The following is a 22892-nucleotide window of genomic DNA, read 5'->3' on the forward strand; positions in this document are numbered from 1 at the left end:
TCCCTTCGTCTCTGTGCTTACTTCCGTCTCTCTCTCAGTATTGAAATAGTCTCATGGTGCCATGTTCTGAGAACGGCAGCTGTCTTTGGCTCAACGTATCATTCTGAGCACCTGCCGATTTCCCGTAGGAAAGAAAATGAGATCTATTTAATACGAGATCTCAATTGTTTCTCCAAGATAGAAATGAAGAGCAGATGGAGATGCATCTTCTGCCTTTCCAGTTTTTTCTCCTGAAAAAAGATTCTCATATGTGTTTCCTCTAGAGCAGAAGCTTAGCTGGTTGATAAAGCAAGTCTGGATGGTTAAGTTAGTTTTTTGACAGAATAATTTAAGTTATTTTCGGTGATATCAGGAAAAATGCCACAGAATGCAACCCCAGAGGGTTAAAGGGATAGCTAGTTCACCATCATGTCCTTCCAAGCCCGTAAGACCTTCGTTCTTCTTCTGAACACAAATTACAACGGAACTGAAACTTTTTTTTTTACGATAAAATAGTCCATGTGACATCAGTGGTTCAACCGTTATGAAGCTACAAAATACTTTTACAATAACGAGTAACAACTTTATATTTTTCTTCTGTGCTGCATTCAAGAGTACCATGACGCATGCGTGTGCATTCCTCTTCTTGGAAACAAGGCTCAGCTCATATGTGTTTCAAGGGCTGGCTCCTGCATCAGTAGCATCATCACACACATACTCTCAAGAATTTACATTTACATTTAGGCATTTATCCAAAGCAACAAAGTATGCTCTGATACTCTCGTTAATGCACATCGACTGACAAAGAAGAGAAGAATTGTTGAATAAATTCATTATTTTTGTTTTCTTTGCACACAAAACTGTTCTCATGGCTTTATAACATTACGGTAGAACCACTGATGTCACATGGACTATTTTATAGATGTCCTTACCTTTCTGGGCAAAGCAAACATAAAACTTTTCAGTTCCATTACTGTCTATGGAGGGTCAGAAAGCTCTTGGATTTCATCAAAAATATCTTAATTTGTGTTCCAAATATGTCTCATTTGTCTTTGAATACTCGACGGATTATATGTCTAACACCTAAATTATTCTATGGCCCTTTCTACATTTTTACAAAAAAAAAAAAAAAAACTTAATCTGTATGCCTGTTTTCCCATGAGGACCTCAATTTAGGTCCCTATAGTCCCTATGAGTCAGGATGTATTCAGGTTTAATCCCCACTGGGATAGAAAAACATATATAAACACACACACACACACACACACACACAATCTCTAGCTGAGTTTTTAAGTAAATAATAAAAAAAGGCATTCTTTATTTACATGTCTACCCCAGACGAGACAAAAAAAATAGTTTGCATTGTTTGTATGGAGGAATTTAATTAACATAGAAGCTCAACTAGTGAAATATCACTCAGGGTGAAACACAATCACAAAATGTTATATGCGAGCAACAGTGGAGGAGAAGGCATCAATGGCTAATACATCTCTACATATATGAGATTATGTCCATAAAGTGTTAGAAACTACTATAGAACTTATATAGAACTATTATAACCAAATCTATTTTAATACATTGACTCTAGGGGTCAAACAACAAAAAATCAAGTCAGGAATCTTGGTGTGATTCTGGAGACAGACCTTAGTTTCAGAAGTCATGTCAAAGCAGTAACTAAATCAGCATACTATCATCTCAAAAACATTGCAAGAATTAGAGGTTTTGTTTCTAGTCAAGACTTGGAGAAACTTGTTCATGCCTTTATCACCAGCAGGGTAGACTACTGTAATGGGCTCCTCACTGGCCTTCCCAAAAAGACCATTAGACAGCTGCAGCTCATCCAGAACGCTGCTGCCAGCATTCTGACTAGAACCAGAACATCTGAGCATATCACACCAGTGCATATGTCCAAACTGATTGCCCTGTATTTTATTTATAATCATTTTCTATTTTACAGTTTGAAATTCATTTTAAATCAATTTTGAAATTATTTTAAAATGACTCGTTTTATTATTGAGATTATTGTTTAAGATTATTTTACTAGCACTTTGAATTAACATTGTGTATGAAATGTGCTACATAAACTCCGCTTGCCTTGCCATTTAATTTGGCACCCTATTCTTAAATAAGGATGCATAAAATTTATTAGAATGCATTTATAATGTTACAAAATAGTTTTATAAATATATTTCTATAAACAAATTATGTTCTTTTGAACTTTCTTTTGAAGAATCCTCATGATTTCCACAAACATATTAAGCAGCACAACTGTTTTAAACATTGATAATAATAAGAAATGTATCTTAAGCACCAAATCAGCACGGTACATTTTTTTTTGGAAGGATCATGTGATGGTGAAGCTTGGAGCAATGATGCTGAAAATTGCATTCACAGCAATACATTCAATTGCATTTAAAATATTACATTTAAATTAAATTTATGCATTTAGCAGACGCTTTAATCCAAAGCGACTTACAGTGCATTCAGGCTATCAATTTTTACATATCATGTGTTCCTGGGGAATCAAACCCCCAACCTTGCACATGTTAGAGCAGTGCTCTACCAATTGAGCTACAGGAACACTAATAGAAAAGTTATTTAAACTTGTAATAATATTTCACAATATCATACAAATAAATTCAGGTTCTTTCAACATTAAAAAAGAAAAATCTTACTGACTTCAAACTTTTGAACAGAAGTGTATACATCCAAAATCAACTGATACAGTGATAAATATGAGCCGATATTGTATTTTGCATCCCTACTTAAAAAGGAACTGAATGTGTTAATGATGAAAGAATATTAAATCATTTTATTCATATAATTTTAGGACAATCATTAAGGACAACAAAAGCATCATGAGAGTTATGAAGTGTTCATTCAAGTCTGATGGTGACCGAAAATGTGCAAAGTTCCTTTATAAAGAGACTGCAGAGAAAAATACAGAGCCAGACGGAAAGCTTTTTTTCAGGGGGAAAAAATAAATAAATATAAAATAATTGGTCTAAATGCTGTACTTCCCCTCAATCATCCTGACAAAACAATGAAAAGCCTCTGCTTCTAAAAGCATTGAAGCCAACAATTACTCTTTAGTGTGGACACCAATGCCCCTGTCGATAATTGTGTTTTTGTCTTCAAAAGATGCATGAACAGTAACCTGGTAACACTGGCACTATCTACCATTTAATCACAGTGAAGCGCTGGATGACTCTGCCGTGTGCTTCAATAGCTCCAATTCATCTTATGATCGGGTTTTACAGACGACTCACACAAGTAAAAACAAGCCGCCTTTCATAAGAGAAGGCAATTTTTCGGTTCCTCTTTACAACATATAATTTTGTTTAGAATCCATAATGTGCCTTTCATCCGTATGGAATAAATCCCTCTATGAGCCCGCCTCAACGTTTCAGCTATTGACACAGTCATGCATATTGCTTCTCATTTCATAGACTCAAACCGATTCAGTTCTGGATAATGATCTTGACAGCCGAAGCGTTCAAGATGTGCTGCACTTCCTGTGCACCGGGTTGCTGAGGTGTGGGGATGGATTCCCCCAACTTTCCTCGTCTGATTGATCATGATATGTGTGTGTCTGGACACCGAGACGGTAACGAATGCTTGTTACTGTTGCCACAAAGCGACTGTCACACTTTAAGTAGCTGCTGAGGGTTTTAGCGGGAGTGAAGACTGTGTGTTAGTAGCTGAGTGAGGTGCTCCAACACGACTGTGGCAGTGTTAACAGATCCGTTAAAGAAGATTTGCTTCTGCAACATTGTAAGCTGCACTGTTCTGAGGAGGTAGCGAATTTGGGGTCTTTCCTCTCCATCCTCCTGCTGTGAGATTCTGAACAGAAAAGGAAAATAAAACAAGAGAAAGTAACAGGGAGAAATAGCTCTGGCAGGAAGCCGATGGGCTGCTGGGAGATTTCAGGGAGGAGGGATGAAGAAACGGTCTGGGGGATAAAGGGGCGGGATAGGTCTACCCTCCATTACGGCTGATCAAGTGTTGCTTAATAGCCACGAGTCTATCAAAAAGGAAGAGTAAACATCCAAATGTCTTCAGTGCACTAAATTAAATCTGAGCTGATTTACAGAGAAAGAGGAAAATAAGACAGAGGAGAGATACATTGTAGATTGTCCATCTCTAGATAGTGCTCAAAATACTCTTCAAACATAATGATGGGAAACATGGAAAGTGCCGTGGAGAGCGAAAGACGAGAGAAGGGTCACTGGTTCTTTAATTTCAATTGTGCTGCAGCAGGCGACTGATTGCTGCGACTTGATAGACAGAGAGATAAAAAAGCAAAACAGACAGAAGTGAAAGTCAAAGGAAGTGCTCCCTATGGAGAAACTGAAGGCACATAGTGCAGTTATGAGATTTCCTCTAAAATGCATTTTTCATGAGTATTTAACTGCCGTTGGTGCACATCTCTGAACGGCAGGTGCTTCGCTGACTGCATTAAACCCAAACCACTTTATATCCCCAACAATACACCAAGCGCTGCAGTTACATGCTATACATCACAGCTTAAACCAGTGCAACAAAGAGGAGAGAAGCAGATGCAACACTTAGCAAGCTGCATACATTGATCCAACACAGCCAAAATGCAATCTAGGGAGGTGGTTCGCTAGGCTTTCAAACACAGCCAGAGTTAGCAGTACGCATGTTTACACAAGACAGATTCTGGCTCTCATTACCTGAAAGAACCTCGAAAACATTTACCACCAAAGAGCTTCTGCAATATGGCATCTTTGTGGCAATCTGACAGATTTGGCAACCTTGCTGTGAATGCAATGACTGGAACGGCAAAGAAAAAGACAGGAGAGAGAGAGAGAGAGAGAGAGAGAGAAATCTGTACCTGTTGTCGTTGAGCTGTGTGTATCTGGGCTGGGGGTCTGGATCTCTGTCATTCACATCATAACTGGCGTCTGGATCCTTAAAATTAAACATAAAATAAACCAATTTCTTCTTGCATTGCTTGGATGAACACCTACCTAGATGGCATTTGTAGGCACTCTAGATAAATGTGAATATTCAAATTAGACATATCGTTTAATAATCAAGTACTGTAGTTAGAATATAATTAGGCTAATTCAGGGTCATGTCCACTGCACTGATATGTTTTAAGGAGTGAACTGTGAAATTACATATCAGTAAAACTAGTAAGTGGGCCGTCTGATTGACTCATCAATGTTAATGAAGCCCTGTATAATTAGACTGATTTACGCTCATGTCTACCAAACACTGATCAAATGGTTTCTTATGGGCTGCTCGTATAATATGTATTCAGACAGAGCGCAATGACATGAAACAGAATGTTTTTAATGTGATGCAATGGCCAAAGATGTCCATCTGCCTGAGTGAAAAAAAAAAATGAATTATTAAAAATAGTACTGACTGCACAGTGCTTTCTAATATATAACGCTCGTTATGCTATGACATACATTTATCATCAAAGGCAAATTCTTCTGAACAAGTGGTGTTTTGATGGCTGTAGCAGCAATGCTTTAAATTATATGAATTTAACAAGACGTTGCTTTATGGATAAAGAGTTGATGATTATTTAATGTTGCAGCCTCTTAGGTTGCATTTATTTTAACAAAATACAGTAAAAAATATATATATATATTTTGAAATATTCTCAAAATGTAAATTAACCATTTTCTATTTTCATATATTTTAAAATCTAATTTATTCCTGTGATGCAAAGCAGAATTTCCGCATCATTACTCCAGTCTTCAGTGTCACGTGATCATTCAGAAATCAGTCTGCTGATTTGGTGCTCAAGAATCCTTTCTCTCTATCAATGCTGAGATCAATTGTGCTGCTTCATATTCTTGTGAAGATCGTGTTCAGTTATTTTTCAGGATCCTTGATGAATAGAAAGTCAACAGCATTTGACGCATCTCGGCTGAATAAAAATATCTTACCACAAACTTTTGATATATATTAATAAAGTATATCAACATATACATATATGTTTTCTGTACAGTTTGCAAAAAAGGGTGGCTCACGTAGTTTCTGGCTAGATCAGGGTGATCTTTCTCAATGCCGTCATCTAGAATGGTCACGACCACTCCACTTCCTGTGAAGCCCTGAGCCCAGGCCTCCTTCACGTTCAGGTCTCCATGACTGGGATTGTACTGCAAGGAAAGAGATTTTTAACCTTTAGTCAGAAGTTACATGACGCAAGTTCACCTCTGAGGCAGACAAAACAAGAAATTATTCTTCAGTGTTTTTATTTCTCTTCAGCAAAGGCAAAAGTTGGCCTCTGTAAAGCTTCTGTGTGGCAATGCGGAACATGAGTCCTCCGAGCCAATCTGGAAAGGGAGAGTTAACAGAGTGTTTGACCAAGACCTCCCATTAGGGGAAAGCCCACCTGCAGGACTTTACACACACTGATTTTTTTCTTTTTTTACCCTTGCCACTGAGAAAGGCCTAGCAGCAGGAACTAATGGTAATGAAAGATGACTGCTCACACAGTCACAGACTTTCTCCTCCCAGATGACAGCCCGGTTCCCAACAAGGTGTGGAAACTCATTTCTTTTAACCCGACAGCTTTTTCCCCAGCGAAGTTCTTGTCCTATCTCCTTCTCTTGCTCTATTTCTTTTCCTCACACTTTGCTTCATGCTCAATGCCATCTGTTAAAACGGCACAGCGGAATGTTTCCTTCAGCGTTGAAAGATGAACATTAAACGTAAATGTGGAAATTGGGTGCAGAAACCCATTGAAAAACTTCAATTGGCACATCTTCAGATAATTGCCCCCTTCACAACCTTTTTCTCCCCCTGACAAAAAGCATAAAAATAAGCAGACAGAATCAAATTGCTCATCGTTCTGTTGCTCCTTCAGAGTAAACAACTTAAAAAGCATTCATTCCCTTGTCAACAATGATACAATCTCCATTTTCTGGTATAAAAGTACAAAGCGCTTGCGTTTCGGGTAATGTTTGACAGTAACACGTACAGACGTGGCTCAAAAGAGGTTGTGAAGAAGCCGAAACTTTAACAGATTAGTATGCTAATGGAGAATGCCAGATCTCGCGTTTGTTTTGTCATGGGTGGCCTAGGATGCTCTTTGGTCGTTTGGTTTATGCATTAATATGTTTTGGACTATGGCTCTGAACACAGCATAGAGCTTTAAAAGTAGTTACGCAAACAAACACTTGAAGACACACCGATGTAAGCGAGTGTTCGTGCATACGCCCACGCATCGTTATTATTCAGTGGAGGTTTTGTATGAACTTCTGTCATCGCTTAATAAAATGATTTGAAAAGATTTGGGAAAGGTTAATATGACCTTGTGTCATCTGTCATCATTGTTCTCTGTGCATGCATGCAGGTCACAGGACTAACCTGAATAACAAACATTCATAAGTTCATGGCTTATTTACACCACCGTTTCATTTGACAACAGCATTTGCAACATTTCACATCTGTGATGTATTTCAGAGTGTAAAAGAAGATTCTGCAGGAAGTAATATAGGGCAGGACTTGCGTTGTCCAATGTGATTCGATAGGATATAAACACACTGTAATACTATAGGACTTTATCTGACGACTTTTTATTCATATGAAAAAAAAAATTAATTGCTACTAAAACAATACATAGGATTATTTTGGATTCCCAAAAAAGCTGATGTATGTTTATTTGACAAATATTGTCTTTTCTATAATACCATTCAAATATTTGGAGTTGGTAAGATTTTACTTTCAAAATAAGTGTTTTAGGTTCACCAAAGCTGCATTTATTTGATCAATTAGTCTTCAGTGTCACATAAGCCTTCAGAAAACATTGTAATATGTAATGTCTTTATTGTGCAAGTCAGTTTTTATCAATTTATTGCATCCTTGCTGGAGAAACATTCATGTCTTTCAAAAACATCTTACTGACTTCTGAACAGTTAAGTATAATAAAGTTATCTAATATTTCTAGTGTGGTCACAAATCTGAGTTTCAGCCTAAGTAGTATTACTAATATAAAATTAAAACTTTCATGCATACATTTAATCATAAATGACCTCTTTTGTGATTTAATGAATAAAATATTATTTTCCCAAACAAACAATCTTGCAGGACTTAAATGCATAGAATCACCTCAGAGATAACATTCAGTTCACTTTAATGAAGCTTGTTACACTAGAAACTAGAGGAAGCTGAGAAGGTCCTCCTTTGAACTCCTTGGCTGTTCTTGACAATCAGATCCACCCTGAGAAAGTTTTAAATAGTGTCGAAAAATTCAGAAAAAAAAAAAAACATTTCTGTGTTTAGAGTAACATGCATGGATGTATCATCCACAGTAAGAGAGGTGACATTTAATAACCAAGTAAAAAAGGATCTATTTTGACGTCATGTCGTTTTGAGACTATAAGCACACAGAATACTGTTTATATATATTGTTAAACAGATGTGGGGGATTTAGAGCAGAAAAGAATCAGAGAAAGTGTTAAAGCTCACAGATCAAGGGCGGACTCCTGCAGCAGCACTTTAGTCATGTTGAATTCAAAAGCTCAATGCACAACCACAATATAAATATATACAGCAGCTTTTCACATACCAGGTACCACTGCTGGGAGAATTTGGGATCTGTGGGTTCAATATGAATGTCTCTCTTGTGTCTTCGCTTGGCAATCTGCTGCTCTGCCCAAATCACCTGAAAATAACACACACACACAGATTACAGAGGCAATATCTCAAATATTACACACCTACATTCTTGTAAATCACACTCATCTCTATTTTCACCTCTAACTAGGGATGAACGTTCCTTCTGCACAGCTTGTCCTCTCTCTAAAAATACCCACATTTCACACGCAATGTTCTTTTCGATCTGCTGTGTTTTATAGCATTTCATTAGGTATGTCTATGTGTGCATGAAAGAAAAAGATCTTCCAAATGATCTGGGCACTTTGATGCACTTTTACTGTATGTTGATTCGACTGACTCATTTGTTGCTATTTTCATGTCTAAGGGAATTTCAGTTGAAGCATCTGAGACAAAACACTTAAATGCAAAAGCGCTTTAGCTGCATTAAGTCTATTGATCTGTCAAAGATCAACCTCTGAGCAATAAAATAAAATGTCCTCTGGGCAGTGTTTTGTGTGATGAGATGGACAAGGCTAAAATACAGCGCACAGACATTAACATTCGCATCTAATGTATTAGCAGCGGAGGCTGAAATCTAATCAGGGACCAGAGAGACTTATGGACGTATGAAGTGCTCTCTGCAAAACAATTGTTTTAAATGAGCTGAAAGGTCCACAGGGCCCTGCCTCATGTTCAGGATTCATTTTTCTCTTTACAAGGGGATGACCAGAGAGCCCACTGATTAAAGTGCCCCCTATTATGCCATTTTTAAGGTTGCTAATATTGTTTTATAAGTCTTCTAATACAGCTTTACATGCATGCAAAGTAAAAAAAACACATTCGTTTAAAAAAAAAAAAGATTTTCTGATGCTTTCAATTCCGGATAAATTCCCGTCCTTGGAGGGAATTTGCTTACAAGCAGCAGCCTTCAGAAATATGCTTCATTAGCATAAAACCGTGCTGACCTCGGAATGCAGAGCAGGAGATGCTTGTGTGCACGAGGCTTGTGCCAAGATGAACCCTGGCAACAAGAATGCCTGACCCACCACAACAAAAATGGTCCCAGAGCGGAACCCTGATGCCGTTAGCCTTCCATAAATAGAGGCGAGCACACAAGGGAGCAGCAATCCAGCTTGTATCTTCCCCTCTCTCATTCTCCGCTGTTATGGATCAGTATTAGGAGTCATCCGGTCTCTTCTGCTGATGCCTGGTGGGCAGTTGGGGTCTGGGAGGGCATCAGTATTAGCCGTGTAGTTGGATTTCTGAAGTGTGCACAGAGTTTTAACTAGCATCTGAAGCTTCAGAGTGAAGATAAGAGGCTTGTCAGTAAGAGATCTATGGAAGCCTGCAGCCAGCGGCCCAAATATGCAGTCACTCAGGTGCCTGTGCTGCTCTCAGATAACGTATCGGCATAGCCAGAGTCCTGCACTTCAGTACTGCCACACACACACAGACACACACACGCACACACACACACACACACACACACAAACACCAACAACACCTCACACACCCCAGTAATCACAGTCAATCAACCATCGGAGACTTTGGCCCAACTACTTTGTCATGGTATGCTAATGACACTCGTCTGCTCTAATCTGGCCTCCTCTTGTATCATCTTCTCTCCTACTGTCTTATCTGTTCCCCTCCCTTATCATCTCTTTTCTTGCTTCAATCCCTCACATCTCAACACTTCTTGCTTTGTGAGTTCATCTCCTCTCGTGAGTCCCATTTCATCATGTCTTCACACATCTTGTCTCCTAAATTTTACATATGCTCTCCTTTCATTTCTCCTCTTTTCCTCTCTTCACATCTCCTCTCAGTTTATCTCATCTAGTCTCCTTTTCTCTTCTCTAGTCCTCCAGTCTCCTTTTGTCTCTTCTCCTTTCCTGTCTTGTCTCATCTCATCTCTTTTTCTCTCCTTACCCCTCTTTTCATCTCTTCTTATCTCTCCCTTGCCCTCTTCTCCTCCTCTCTCCTCTCTTTCAATGTGGTCACATCTGTTCCCTTCCTTCTCATTTTTTCCATTTCATCTGTTCTACTCCTTTCTCGTCTCCTCTCTTTATGTTCCCCTTCTTCACATCTCCTCCCATCTTGTCATGTATCTTTTCATATCCTCTCCTTGTATCACTTCTCTTTTCCTTTATCGCCAACCTTCTTGTCTTATCTCGACTCTTCCTGTCCTCTTTCAATGTCTTCTTTCATCTCTTGTCCATTCCTCATCCAGTCTCCCCTCATTTCAGCTCATCTCCTCTTATTGTGTTTTTCTTTTCTTCTACCCTCTTTCTCCTCTCATTTAATTTATTCTCGTCTCCTTGTGTTCTCTCTTCTCATCTCCTCCCTTCTCATTATCTCTTACCCTTCTATCTTCTCCATTTTCCTCTTTTGTTCCTTTCTCTCATGTCCTCCCCATCATCACTTCTAGTCTCATCTCCTCCCACCCTACATTTTCTTTACTTCCCACCTCAATTCACCGCTTTGTCATCTGTACAGTCAAGTTTGCGAGTGACTTTGCATGTGGCTCGTATTTACCTGTGGCTCGGCGTGCAGTCGGACATGAACCCCACGATGACCGGACAAAGATCTTCTCACCACACCCCTGTGCTGGAAATGATAATAATCCCCGAAAACCTGTGGACACACAGACACACACACAGTGAGGTGATATATTAGAGTGCTATTGCAAAAGAGTCGTGTCTTACCGGTCGTACAAGGTCATATGGTCTTACACTCCAGAGGGAAACACACTCATTAACTCCAGCACCTGCTCACAGACCTGGCCATCTCTCTCTCCAACACACACACACACATACACATACACATTCAGGGCAGAGCTGCAATGGTTCAGCAGCATACATTTATCTCTTATAGCCCTAATACAAAACATGGAACAAATCCAAAATCATACACACGCCCTAAAACAGCTTCCCATTGAGACATATTTTGTGAAAATGATGAAAGGTGGGTATGCTTCATAAAACACGCACATGGTCACAAGTGTGAAGTATTTCTTTACAATTTCAGGTACTATTTGCACACAAAACAGAGCAAAATACACACAGTTTAAAATCGCTCTCTTTCATTAATCTGATACACAGAAGCTGTAGTTTTGTTGTGCTTTCGGTTCAATAACGCAGCACACAGAAGCTGTAACTGGACCGCCACACACTGATGTGTGGGATCCGGCGCTTAGCTGGGCAGCTCATAACCTTGTGTACTTTGAGCTTGTGTGTGCGTATGTGAGAGAATCAGGCCTCTATCATTACTCATCCTGTTTTTTTTCCCAGTAGAATGCTGAAAGCAACTTCTGGATGGCCGAGTACCCACACACTTTTTTCAGAAGTGACGTCAATGGATAGATCCTAAACTAAACAGTCAAGTGTCTCCTTGCTAAAATGATATTAATTTATCAAAATGCTTCCCTGCTGGGCTTCTGTTCCTCTGACGCTTCACTGCAGATGGCCTCTCTTGGTTTCCTTAGCCATTTCTGTCTCTCTTTCAGACTCCACATCCTTGTGATCAATAACATGACCTCTGCTGCTAGGGTTGTGCCGATAGACGATAGTATCGTGTAATAATGACGATAGCAGATGTCTCTGTCGATAGTCAAGATGATATTAGGCTCATTCTCCTACAAATGTATTAAATTATAATAATAATTATCATTTTTATTGGGCGGCCTATTATAATTTGGCTATCCAACTGCCCAGCTATTTCACTTTAGCACCGCATTTCACACACACACACACACACACACACCGCTCACTCGCAAATGAGGATTAGAGCCTGTAGCTGGTGAATGAGGCTTCCTCCACCAAACAGACGTACATCGTCTGCAGATATAAGGTATTTCATTGCACTCTATCAAGTAATCTGAACGGCCTATTTATGTGCAATATTTTAAACGAGTCCTCGCTAACTGAGTTTAATGCCACAGTTATGTTAGAATGCATCTCATTCTTGTTTCTGTGGCGGTGCGTCGGTCTCGTCATGAGGCACGCGGTCAGGAGCGATGTATGACTGATGCATCAGTTCAATTCAACTTTACTCCAAATATATGAACTTACCTGTTTTAAATACTTTATATATAACATGTTCGTTTATTTCCAATATTAGTGTTAAACTGTTGGACTTTAAATGAAAGCTACTATCGATTTTCACAGTTGACTGTTTTTGCAGAACATTTAGACTGATAACTTCCGTGTGCAGATGTGGCAAATTTGTCACAGGATGCGCGATATGACAGTTGTGTCCAACTATATATGGACTAGCTGTTTTAAATACAGTATTTTTATATTTAACGTTAGTTTATCAGTATGTTTGAAAGTATATTTTTTGATTATTGGTGATTCCATAGGCTCTCTACCATCTACCAAAATATGGGGATGGAAATGCTTTCCGAATCCAGAAGGATTCACTGTGAATATCTGAAGTGGGTAAATTTGGGTAAATTCATGCCCGGTGTTCGGAAACTCTCTCTCTCTCAAAAAATACATAAATAAAAAGGTCTCATTAATATCTCAGTTGTTCGTCCTAGCAAATGGAGACTTTAGCTTAACTGTCTCCAGAAAAGATCTCAACAATGTCACAAACTGTGCCAGCTGTGGCCTGTAATCAAAAGTCAGAAATGCCAACTATTTTTTATTCAAATCTGCACAGATCGAATTATGTGAGCTTTGATATTAATATACATTTTATAGCTCTATACTCTTACTTTATATCAAGCAGTGTTTGCTGAGCCTCTGAATCTAAAGTCACAGCAAAATAAATATTTTATCTGAGTTATGAGTTTGCGGTCTGGCTTGAATGTGATGAAATGAACATACAGAGAACCATAAAAAACAGCGCATGCAATCTCCTGCACACACAAACAAAAAATACAACGTGGCAGTGTAGTCCAATTAAGGAAAAAATGACCCAGTTCCCTTTACTTAATTGCTCTAAAACATTCACAAAGTTCAACTGTTGGTTTGAATCTACTGACAAATTACTCCATTAATCCATCAAAGAGGTTAGAGAATTAGTATCATACATACAATTAAACACAATAATAAACAAAAAATTAACTAAATGAAGAATTCATTAAGTATTATCTTATAGCAGAATTTGTACGTGCATCTGCTATCTGTTATTTCTTAATGAAGAGCTCCATTAAGCTTCCTGTGTTTTAAGAGTCAAAATTGATCGTCTGATCTTGTCTGATCTGCCTCAGTGTGACAGACTGAGTCTGCAGGACTTGTGTAGGATAGGGTCTATCGCTCCGGCGGCTGAGATCAGCTTCCAGTTTTAACAGTTCAAATCACACTGCATGTGCTCTCAGATGTCAGAATTCACACACCACTTCGCTTCATCCTCTACTTCTTTTCACTCTCTTTTTTTTCTCTTCAAATCACAATTATTCTGTTTTCTTTCACCTATACTAAGATTTTAATACTACTGCTGTGTGTATAAGTGTTCTTGCCAGTATATTCTAGCATGTGTGTATGAAAAAAAGACAGACACTGATGGATAAAGATGGAACCAAAAAGAGAGATGGAAAGAAAGATTGATAAAACTTAACTTTGATCTACAGAAGAAGCGAAAGTGAACATCATTACTCTCTTTGGCCTGATGTGTGAGTGTATAATTCATAAACCCTCAGACCAGAGATCTGAAAGAATCGCTTGCTTCTCTCAGAGCCAATTCCTCTGGACATGACACATGAGAGACTGAGAGATTGAGAGACTGTGCCTTTATTAGACCTAAAGATGGTGAGCATGCTTTTATTGGCAGTCTGACAAAACAGCACACCCAGATGAAGGAGTTATTGGACTACATGAAGAAAGGTTCACACATAAAAACCTTTGAAAAGTGTGGCATATGTGTACCGCAGTGCTGTACTGCTGTCATTATGGCATCCTGTAAAAAGAACATAAACTTTTAAAATATTTTACACTTTTGTATCAGTTTTTGTTAGTCAACTTTCCTGCACGCTCTACTCTCTTTGATGCTTGGTCCTCAACAGGCCGTTTTAAGAAAAATCCTGTTTTCTATGACATAACTTAATATTTAATTTAGACCCCTAACTCTTCAATTTAATTTCAATTGAGTTTTTCTGTGTCATTTAGGGTGGGTTTATCTGAAATAGATGAAACCACAATAACAGGCCATCACTTCAGTCTCATTCCTTGAAAGGATTTATAGCGAACATTAAAAAAAAAAGAGAAGTAATGTAGACTTTTTTCAATAAATAATGAATACAAATGATTTTACAAACATTGAGGCAAATGTTGCACTTGCTTTCCATTACATGCCTCAAAAGGAAAGATATGATGCCTCCAAACTGGCCCGTATTAGTTTTTTCCCTGAAAATTATTACATCAGCCAAGTACCTTATAAACAGCACATATCTCAGAAACTGCATAAAGACAGCTATTCAGCATCATGCAATATGCATCAGAAAAAAGCAACAAAATAAATAAAAAAAGCAAGGAAAAGAAAGAAGAAGAGAGATGAAAAAAGAATTACAAAAAGTAATTGGCTTTAGCTACACTGCCAATTGAAGTTGCAATTCTCCAAATTGTTAAAGCTCTCCGCTCCCTCAAGCATCCTTTTATTATTCTAAAAATAATTATTTTTCTTTCACCTGCTTAAAACCGATTTCCAGGGGAGCAGTGCTCATTTCCAGCCTTATGTTAAGCAAGTCATTGGAGATGTTTCATTGAATTAGACCACTGATGTAACCCAGACCGAGCGCCATATCTCATCTGAAAACCCTGCCACATCTCCTGATCATCTTACTCGCTGCCATCATCAGTACAGGTGCATAATTGCTTTACATAACACCACACATAATACCACAAATCAATACAAAAATCTATTTTTCATAATTGGCTTCACAGTGAGCAGTAATGAACAGAATCATGTTAGATGCAGGGACATGCAGGGGAAAAACAGTTCTGGGAAATCATTGTAACAGCCTTTGCTGCCCACTAAACTCCAAAGTAAGTGAAGGAGCCACTGATGTTGAGCTATTGATGTTCTACTGCTAAATTAAACTCAGAGGAGGCAGCACACCTTAGGAATACAGAAGTGTAGCAGAGATGGCCTTCGATCAATAGGAATCTTATCAAACATCCTTTTCAAATCCTGGTTTCGGGGGAATGAATGGAGTCAAGGCCCAGGTGAGGGACGGAGGAGGATATTGGCAGTGTATCTGTGGTTTCTGTTCTTTCGACACAAAGTTGTATTACAAACAAATGCTCAAGCAGAGTCTTTTCATAGTGTTCAAAATATCTGATGGAAAATCTCAATAGCTTGCACTGTTAAATAAATGAGATTTAATATTAAAGGGACACTGCATATTTTGCATATTTAGTTAGGTTTCTATTGTGTCTACTATCTCAGATAAGCCGAGAAGAAAACACACGGCCAGTTAGTTATGGGCTTTATGATCTGTAACCGTGTCGTCCAGCCCTGCTTACTTTCTATTTGCATTCAAGTTATTGCGAAATGACCATATCAAGCACATCCACATCCCTTACTGCCATGATGATGACCTTTGATTGACCTTCAGTGATGATGCTTAGTAAGGATAGAGTTTAATGAACCAAGATGTGTGTGCGTGTGTGTGATAAAACCAGAAAGGATGCAGCAGTGGACTTCAAGAGGATTCATATGGCTGAATCATAAGTTTTAAACCTCCCAGTGGGCTGAAGAATATGTTCACTAAATTAGTATACACTGCATATTTCCTCTGGTCCAACGATGCATAGAATATGAATCTGCTGGTTGCGTTTCTTACGTTTTTCCCCTTAAAAATGAAACGCTCTCTTTTACACACACTCAGATCTGAGAGCAGCTGACAGAGGTGATGGAATGGTATTTCTGTTCTACTTCCGCAGTTACCAGGGATAACATGAATCTAACTGCAATGATAGAGCATTTTATTCAACCTTATTCACCCATGGAGGTTTTCTTTAATAATATAAGATTTTACAGAATATCATGAAGGAAGAATGAAGGGCAATGAAAACACATAGGTGTGTATTAGCTCTACTAACAAAGTCTATGTTGCTTTCAGGTAAATGTCAATGATGATACACTTTAAAAATGAAACGAGGAAGTTCTTTAAAAAGGTGGCAGTAATTTATCTCTCCTGCAGAGTGACGACTTTCTTGGGGGCAGATTTTCACAGTCCCCATCCGACAGAGAAAGACCGTCCACTACATTCACTGATCCCTCTCTCTCATGCCTTTTCAATGATTTCTTTTCCATCACTAGAATGTGCTAGAAGCCATTTGGTACAATTACTTTAAATGTAAACCTCTTTTTATTGTGATTGTGAAAAATTGTGACAGGATTGAGTAAATTACTTCAGGAATAAACCAACAACATAAGAATTCATTATGAGCTCACAATCATTATATACATATGCTACAAAAAAGACTACACCCAAAACATGAATGTTTTTGATTTAATGATTAATTCAAAATCAATTCAGCAATCAAACTACAGTGATTCATACTGTACGTTTCATAATCACGTTTGAAAGTATAATGTTTTTTAGCAAAACAAGTAAAAAAAAGTTTGGAGGCTCGGCATACACCTTGACGTCAATTAAAATAAATAAATGACACAAAGTTTAAATCAAATAAAAATCAGCAAACAATGTGGAACCAATTAAATCAATGTCAACTCTGTCTATTGCAGCAAGCCTAGTACACACACACACACACACACACACACACACACACACACACACACACACACACAGAATATAACCTTTACTTTTCTGTTCTACAATCCATAACCATTTGTTCTGTTTCTGCATTCATGTTTGGTTTCTTTTTTTTTTCTGTGATAGACACACACACACACACACACACACACACACACTTTTCAGTCTATATCCCCTCAGACTGTGAGTCAACATGTATGCTGCTGCTTCCCCACCAGTCTATTTTCTTCTCTCCTCAAACCTCACTCATGAAAGAAATCAAACAGTCAGGTGTGCCATGTTACTACAACAAAATCCTCGTTTGATAATTACTTTCCTGAAAAATTGAGGCTATCAGAAAAATGTAAGGAAGCTGTAATCCTCACCTGACCCCAGATAAGATGATAAGGGGGGTGATCTTTACCAAGATTCAATTCCATTTCACCTAATTATCAGTGTCATTTTACGCAATCACTACAGCAGCCGGGTTTGATTGGTTATCCATTACAGTGACCCTCATTATCCTCAAAGTCACCATGTGTCAATGTGTGAACAAATGGAGAGGAATTTTATATGGGCTGAAATTGGATGCAAATCAGTCAATGCTGAGAATTCATAAAGAAATAGTTCATTTATGACAATCAGAAACATGTTCAGAATATTCAGCTCCAAGAGAGAAAACATAATAGAGCACTGACTTAAATTGTTTTTTAAATTACAGCTAGTCTAAGAATAATGCAAATATCTGTCAGGTAGCGACAGCTGAACAGCTCCTGGGAACAATTCTTCCTCCTCGAGGGCAAACAGGCAGTCCAAGGTCACGAAAAACACCTCACAATAAGCAAATGACTGTCTGAAACCAAAAAGAGAGAGGCAGAGAGAATCATATAGTCACAAAGTCAGACTGCTGCCGAAAGGAAAGGGGTCATTACCTGGGAAACGGAGAAAGAACTAATGACATGGAGAGAGAGACATACCAAGTTTGGAGGACACACACACACACACACACACACACGGCCGAAATGAGAGATCATTAGCACTCTGCTCAGCTCCACTCAGATGTGAGAGAGTTTCAGATGCACACAAACACACACGCACACAGACAGACGTTAATCTCTCGATGTATTATTCATAAGAAGTCATTATTACTGTCATTAGAATCTGTCTTTGATTCATTGAAATGATCAGTGGGAATTGTGAGATCTTCACTGTCTTCTAGACCCCTAATGAAACGGTGACTGAACTAATCCAGTAAAACAACTCATTATATAGCCTAGCATCAGGGATTTCCATGATCACATGGCATCGCTCCAAGCTTTTGTTCATCAACAGGTTTGGACATCCAGCTGGAAGTACCAACACCTGTTTTAAAAGGGCAGTTTGACTTTTTATTTTTTTAAATCAATACTTTTATTCATAAAGGATGGATCAAATTGATCAAAGGAGACAGTAAAGACATTAATAATGTTACAAAAGAGTTCAATTTCAAACAAATGCTCTGAACTTTCTATTCATCAAAACAATTTAATAAATAAATAAATACCGTTAAATCCTCAAAAAGTCCATCACAGTTTACATAAAGATATTATGCAGCACAGCTGATAATAATAAGAAATGTTTCTCAAGCACCAAATTAGAATGATTTCTGAAGAATCATGTGACACTGAAAACGGGAGTAATGGCTACTAAAGAAATTAAGCTTTACCTTTACAAGAACACATTTTATTTTACACTATATGAAAAACTGTAATTTCACACTATTTTACAGTATTTTTGATCAAATAAATGCAGCCTTTGTGAGCATATAATACTTATTTCAAAGACATTAAAAAAATAAAAATAAAATAAAAAACTTAGACAAACATTTTTAAAGCTCGTGTGTAAATTTGAAGAGAAGCAAAAAGAGTGTAAATAATAAAAAGTAATCTCATTATCTCCAACTATAAAACCACATGAAACCACAGCAGACCCTTTTCACAAGACTGTGATAACGCGTAAAATGGTGTAAAGTTTAAGTTTTTCATATTTGTATTTAAAAAAAAAATGTATGTACATTTACAACACTATTAGTTGTATTATATTACCTTTGCATAAAAACAAACAAACAAACAAACAGTTAACGATAATGCTAGGGTGTTTCTAATGCAGAGCCTATGAGAGGGATAGTAAATTTTTTTCCTTTTACTGAAAATCCCAAAAACACTATTGTGAAGGTTTTTTTTTTTTTTTATTGCTCTTTGGGCAAATGGAAAAGTATATATTTGTGGTACGGTCCCATTCACTGCTCTTCAAGTTTACCCAACTATGACGACTTCCGTTGCTGAGAAACCAGGAAAGTGAAAAAGGCCAATAATGTTCAATTTTCTTATTTTATTATTTTTATTATTTGTTTACATACTTTTTATTTTATTTTATACATTATTTTAGTTATTTACCATTTCTAAGACTACTGTTCTCTGAAAATGTATTTATTTATTTTTTTGTGAAAGCAGCACTCTACATTAATTTACTCACAAAACAGGTCTTATTAAAAGAATAGCATAAGATGCCCTAATGTTGTTCAACTTAAAGCGGAACAGAGAAAAGGCAATCCAACCTTCTATAAGCGTTAAGGATAGAGGAAAATTGTATACAACAAAACCGTGCTGATCTATTGATCCAACCTATAGTGGAATCTGGGATTTGCTAATTACTTCTGCTTGATGATGCAACGATTCACTCAACTCACGAATTGATTCACGATGTTGATTTCATGTTTCGATTTTCTCATGATTTTTTTTTTTTACAAAATAAAATTGAAGACAATATACAGTAAACGAAAAGGTGTCTTTTTATTAGGCTATTGCTGCACATTTCTTTGTGAAATTTAAATATAACAAAACTAAATTTAAATTTTCAAACAAAAAAAGTTACACATATAAAAAAAATCTCTTAATATGAACAAACTAAGGCTTTGTCTGTGCTCTTTTCATTTAAAAATCGAGGCAACCACTGGATTTGAATCATGATCCAAACAAAGTTGCAGCATACATGCAGCATGAGGAGTTTTTAATCTAAATTCGACTGAATCATTTAGAAATTTGAAGCAAAAACAGAATGGTAATCAACGAAATGATGAGCTGAATGAGACACAGATTAACACTCTGACAGCAGGTGGCGCTCATGAACAGCAATGATACAAGTGTTTCCTGGGTAACCGCTGTAAACAAAGCAGAGCAGCTCTTATAAACGCTGCATTAATATGCATTGTTCAGAGGCAAGATGAAAAGAAAATACCACATAAACTTTTCTAAAGATAATCAGTTCCCCTCAGAGAAACATTAATATAAACACCTACTTCGACTGTATCGCAATTTGATTGGCATCTCAACCGATTTGAATCGTCACATATTTGAATAGTTTTTCGACTGGCTCTCAGTTAATCGTTGCATCCCTATTCCTGCTTAAACAGCCTTTTCATACTGATCTAGGTGCTGCTTTCATTCCACTAATCCAGTTGTAAGCCACTGTAAGGCAGATGATAACCAGCACTAAAAGGATATCGTCGCTCTCTTGAGCAGGTCAGAGTTGCAGTGTAGAGGTGAGAAGGTACTGAGCTCTCCAGAATGAATCACAGTGTCCTTTTTCATTTCATAAAGCAATTTCTTCCAGCTCTTTCTTTCCCTCATATGCCACAGGTTTGACAGACAGAGGTTTTACAATGTTCAGATGCTGATTAACGAGGCCTGTTTCGCTTTAGTGCTTTACGGCCAAATTTAGTCTAAACCGATGGTTTTCAGTCTTCTCCTGACAAATGCCTAGTAATGCTCCCTGTAATTTTCATAATTATGTGTGCAAAAATTTTGTCATTTAGATGTTATGCCTTGGTAATTAAAAAAATCAAGTGAAATTAAATCAATCAGACAAGGCGTGAAAGACAACTTCAGTACTTGCACACAGTACTGTTCTGTGTGTACAGCATGCAAACAGAGAGATGCATCTTGCACTTGAAGTATTAAAGTAGGATTTATGTGCTTCTTTGTTTACAAAGCAAGGAAATGCTGCATCACCGCTGTTTCATAAGCACCACCTGCTGTCAGAGAGTGAATTTGCATTCTCATTCAGACTGTCTGCTGCTTTGTTTTGTCCAGATATGTCTTTTGTTGGATAATTTCACAAAGCTAAGGACAGACAATTCCGCTTTTGCATCAAATGTTCAACTTATACAAATTAATTTTGAATCAAATACGGCACATTACATGTGTGTATGTAGCATTCGTGACAAAAATGCAGTGCTTGCCTCTAATCTCAATAGCTACTGACATTTTCATTTTTTCTTGTTTCTTGCTTTAAAAAAAAAAAAAAAACAGACATACAAAAAAAGTAAATCTGCAATTTGCTTGTAAAAGAAAAAAAAAAGAGAAAAAAAAGGCAATCGAACCAACCATGAAAAATTTCTGAGTGAAGAATATGCAGTGTTATTTTATATGTGATTATTCAGTTTCTGTACCAAAACACCTACAAACCTAAAGCACTGTTTAATTTATATCTTTGTTCTACATATTTCATTGTGCTACTGCTTATAATTTGTTAATTTGTCTTTAATGAAGTTTAAAGTTTATATTTGGTAGGCTAGGTATTTTTTGCTGTTGTATCAAAATTGGAATTATAAAATTGAATTGGTGTTTAAAATTTTGGTGTCATATAAGCTTATTTACTAGAATAAAATATAAAATAATTCAAAAACAGTGATAAATCAACTATTTATTTTTTTTGTGGCAAGGCCAGTGAAAATGTTGCAATGGGAAGTAAAAATGTTAAGCACTGGACTAAGCCAGTAGAAACAATCCTTAGCATTGAGCCCTGTATTGAATTTTATCAATTTAACAATATGTTTAAAACACTTTAAAGTGAACCATTCACTCAAATGATTTGTTCATTCACGAAAAAAAAACAAGTATGTGGCATTATTATTATTAATCATTCACTCAATGATTTATTTGTTCAAAGCACAGATTCAGTCAGGAACAAAACAAGCGACTATTTCTTCATCCGAAACCCCGCACAACTTCAGCAGATTCACAGTATTCATAAAAAAATGGGGAAAAATAACCTGTATAACATTCAAAAGCCATACATTACAATGGTCGTACATTCTCAGATATTATATGATTTCGTACACAGCCTATGTAGGCCTGTCACAATAATCAATGTATTGACTAATCACACAATATATGTACGTGTATATATATATGTACCTCAATCATTTTTAGTGACCCAATATATCAGCCATTATATTTCATAAAAATGTCAACATGTTTTTTGCATTCCACTTGCATCTGTGTCTTCAGCAGCTTTTCCTACATAATGTGGTATAGTCTGTGCTTGTTCAAATTTTAATACATATCTGCAAATATGGCCTTGTTTATTCTGAGTATGGGTCACCATACTTGGCTGAATGTCACTTCACTTCACTTTAGGGATCTGTGCCTTTGTGCATATGGACATCTGACTGCTGATTAGAGAATGTGTTTTACTGATAGTGGTCGACCGATATTGTTTTTGTTTTTTTGTCAGCCGATACCGATATCTTGGAAAGCAGAAATAAGGCCAATATAGTGAAATTTGAAATAAATCTGAAGATCTAGAA

At 37.3% G+C, this 22892-nt stretch overlaps 1 protein-coding gene across 2 annotated transcripts in view; it reads right to left on the bottom strand.

Annotated features, from left to right (window-relative positions):
* Positions 1–22892, bottom strand: part of LOC127946830 (furin-1-like) — a 72019-nt gene that overhangs the window by 19997 nt on the left and 29130 nt on the right. For both annotated transcript variants that reach the window (XM_052543627.1, XM_052543625.1), the window contains exons 3-6: positions 11098–11196; positions 8537–8632; positions 5994–6122; positions 4838–4914 (exon numbers count right to left, since the gene is read on the bottom strand). In XM_052543627.1, coding sequence (XP_052399587.1) covers positions 4838–4914; positions 5994–6122; positions 8537–8632; positions 11098–11196 — 401 coding nt within the window. The remainder of the gene's footprint in view (positions 1–4837; positions 4915–5993; positions 6123–8536; positions 8633–11097; positions 11197–22892) is intronic.

Source organism: Carassius gibelio, chromosome A25, assembly GCF_023724105.1.
Source record: "Carassius gibelio isolate Cgi1373 ecotype wild population from Czech Republic chromosome A25, carGib1.2-hapl.c, whole genome shotgun sequence".
NCBI classification, from domain to species: domain Eukaryota; kingdom Metazoa; phylum Chordata; class Actinopteri; order Cypriniformes; family Cyprinidae; genus Carassius; species Carassius gibelio.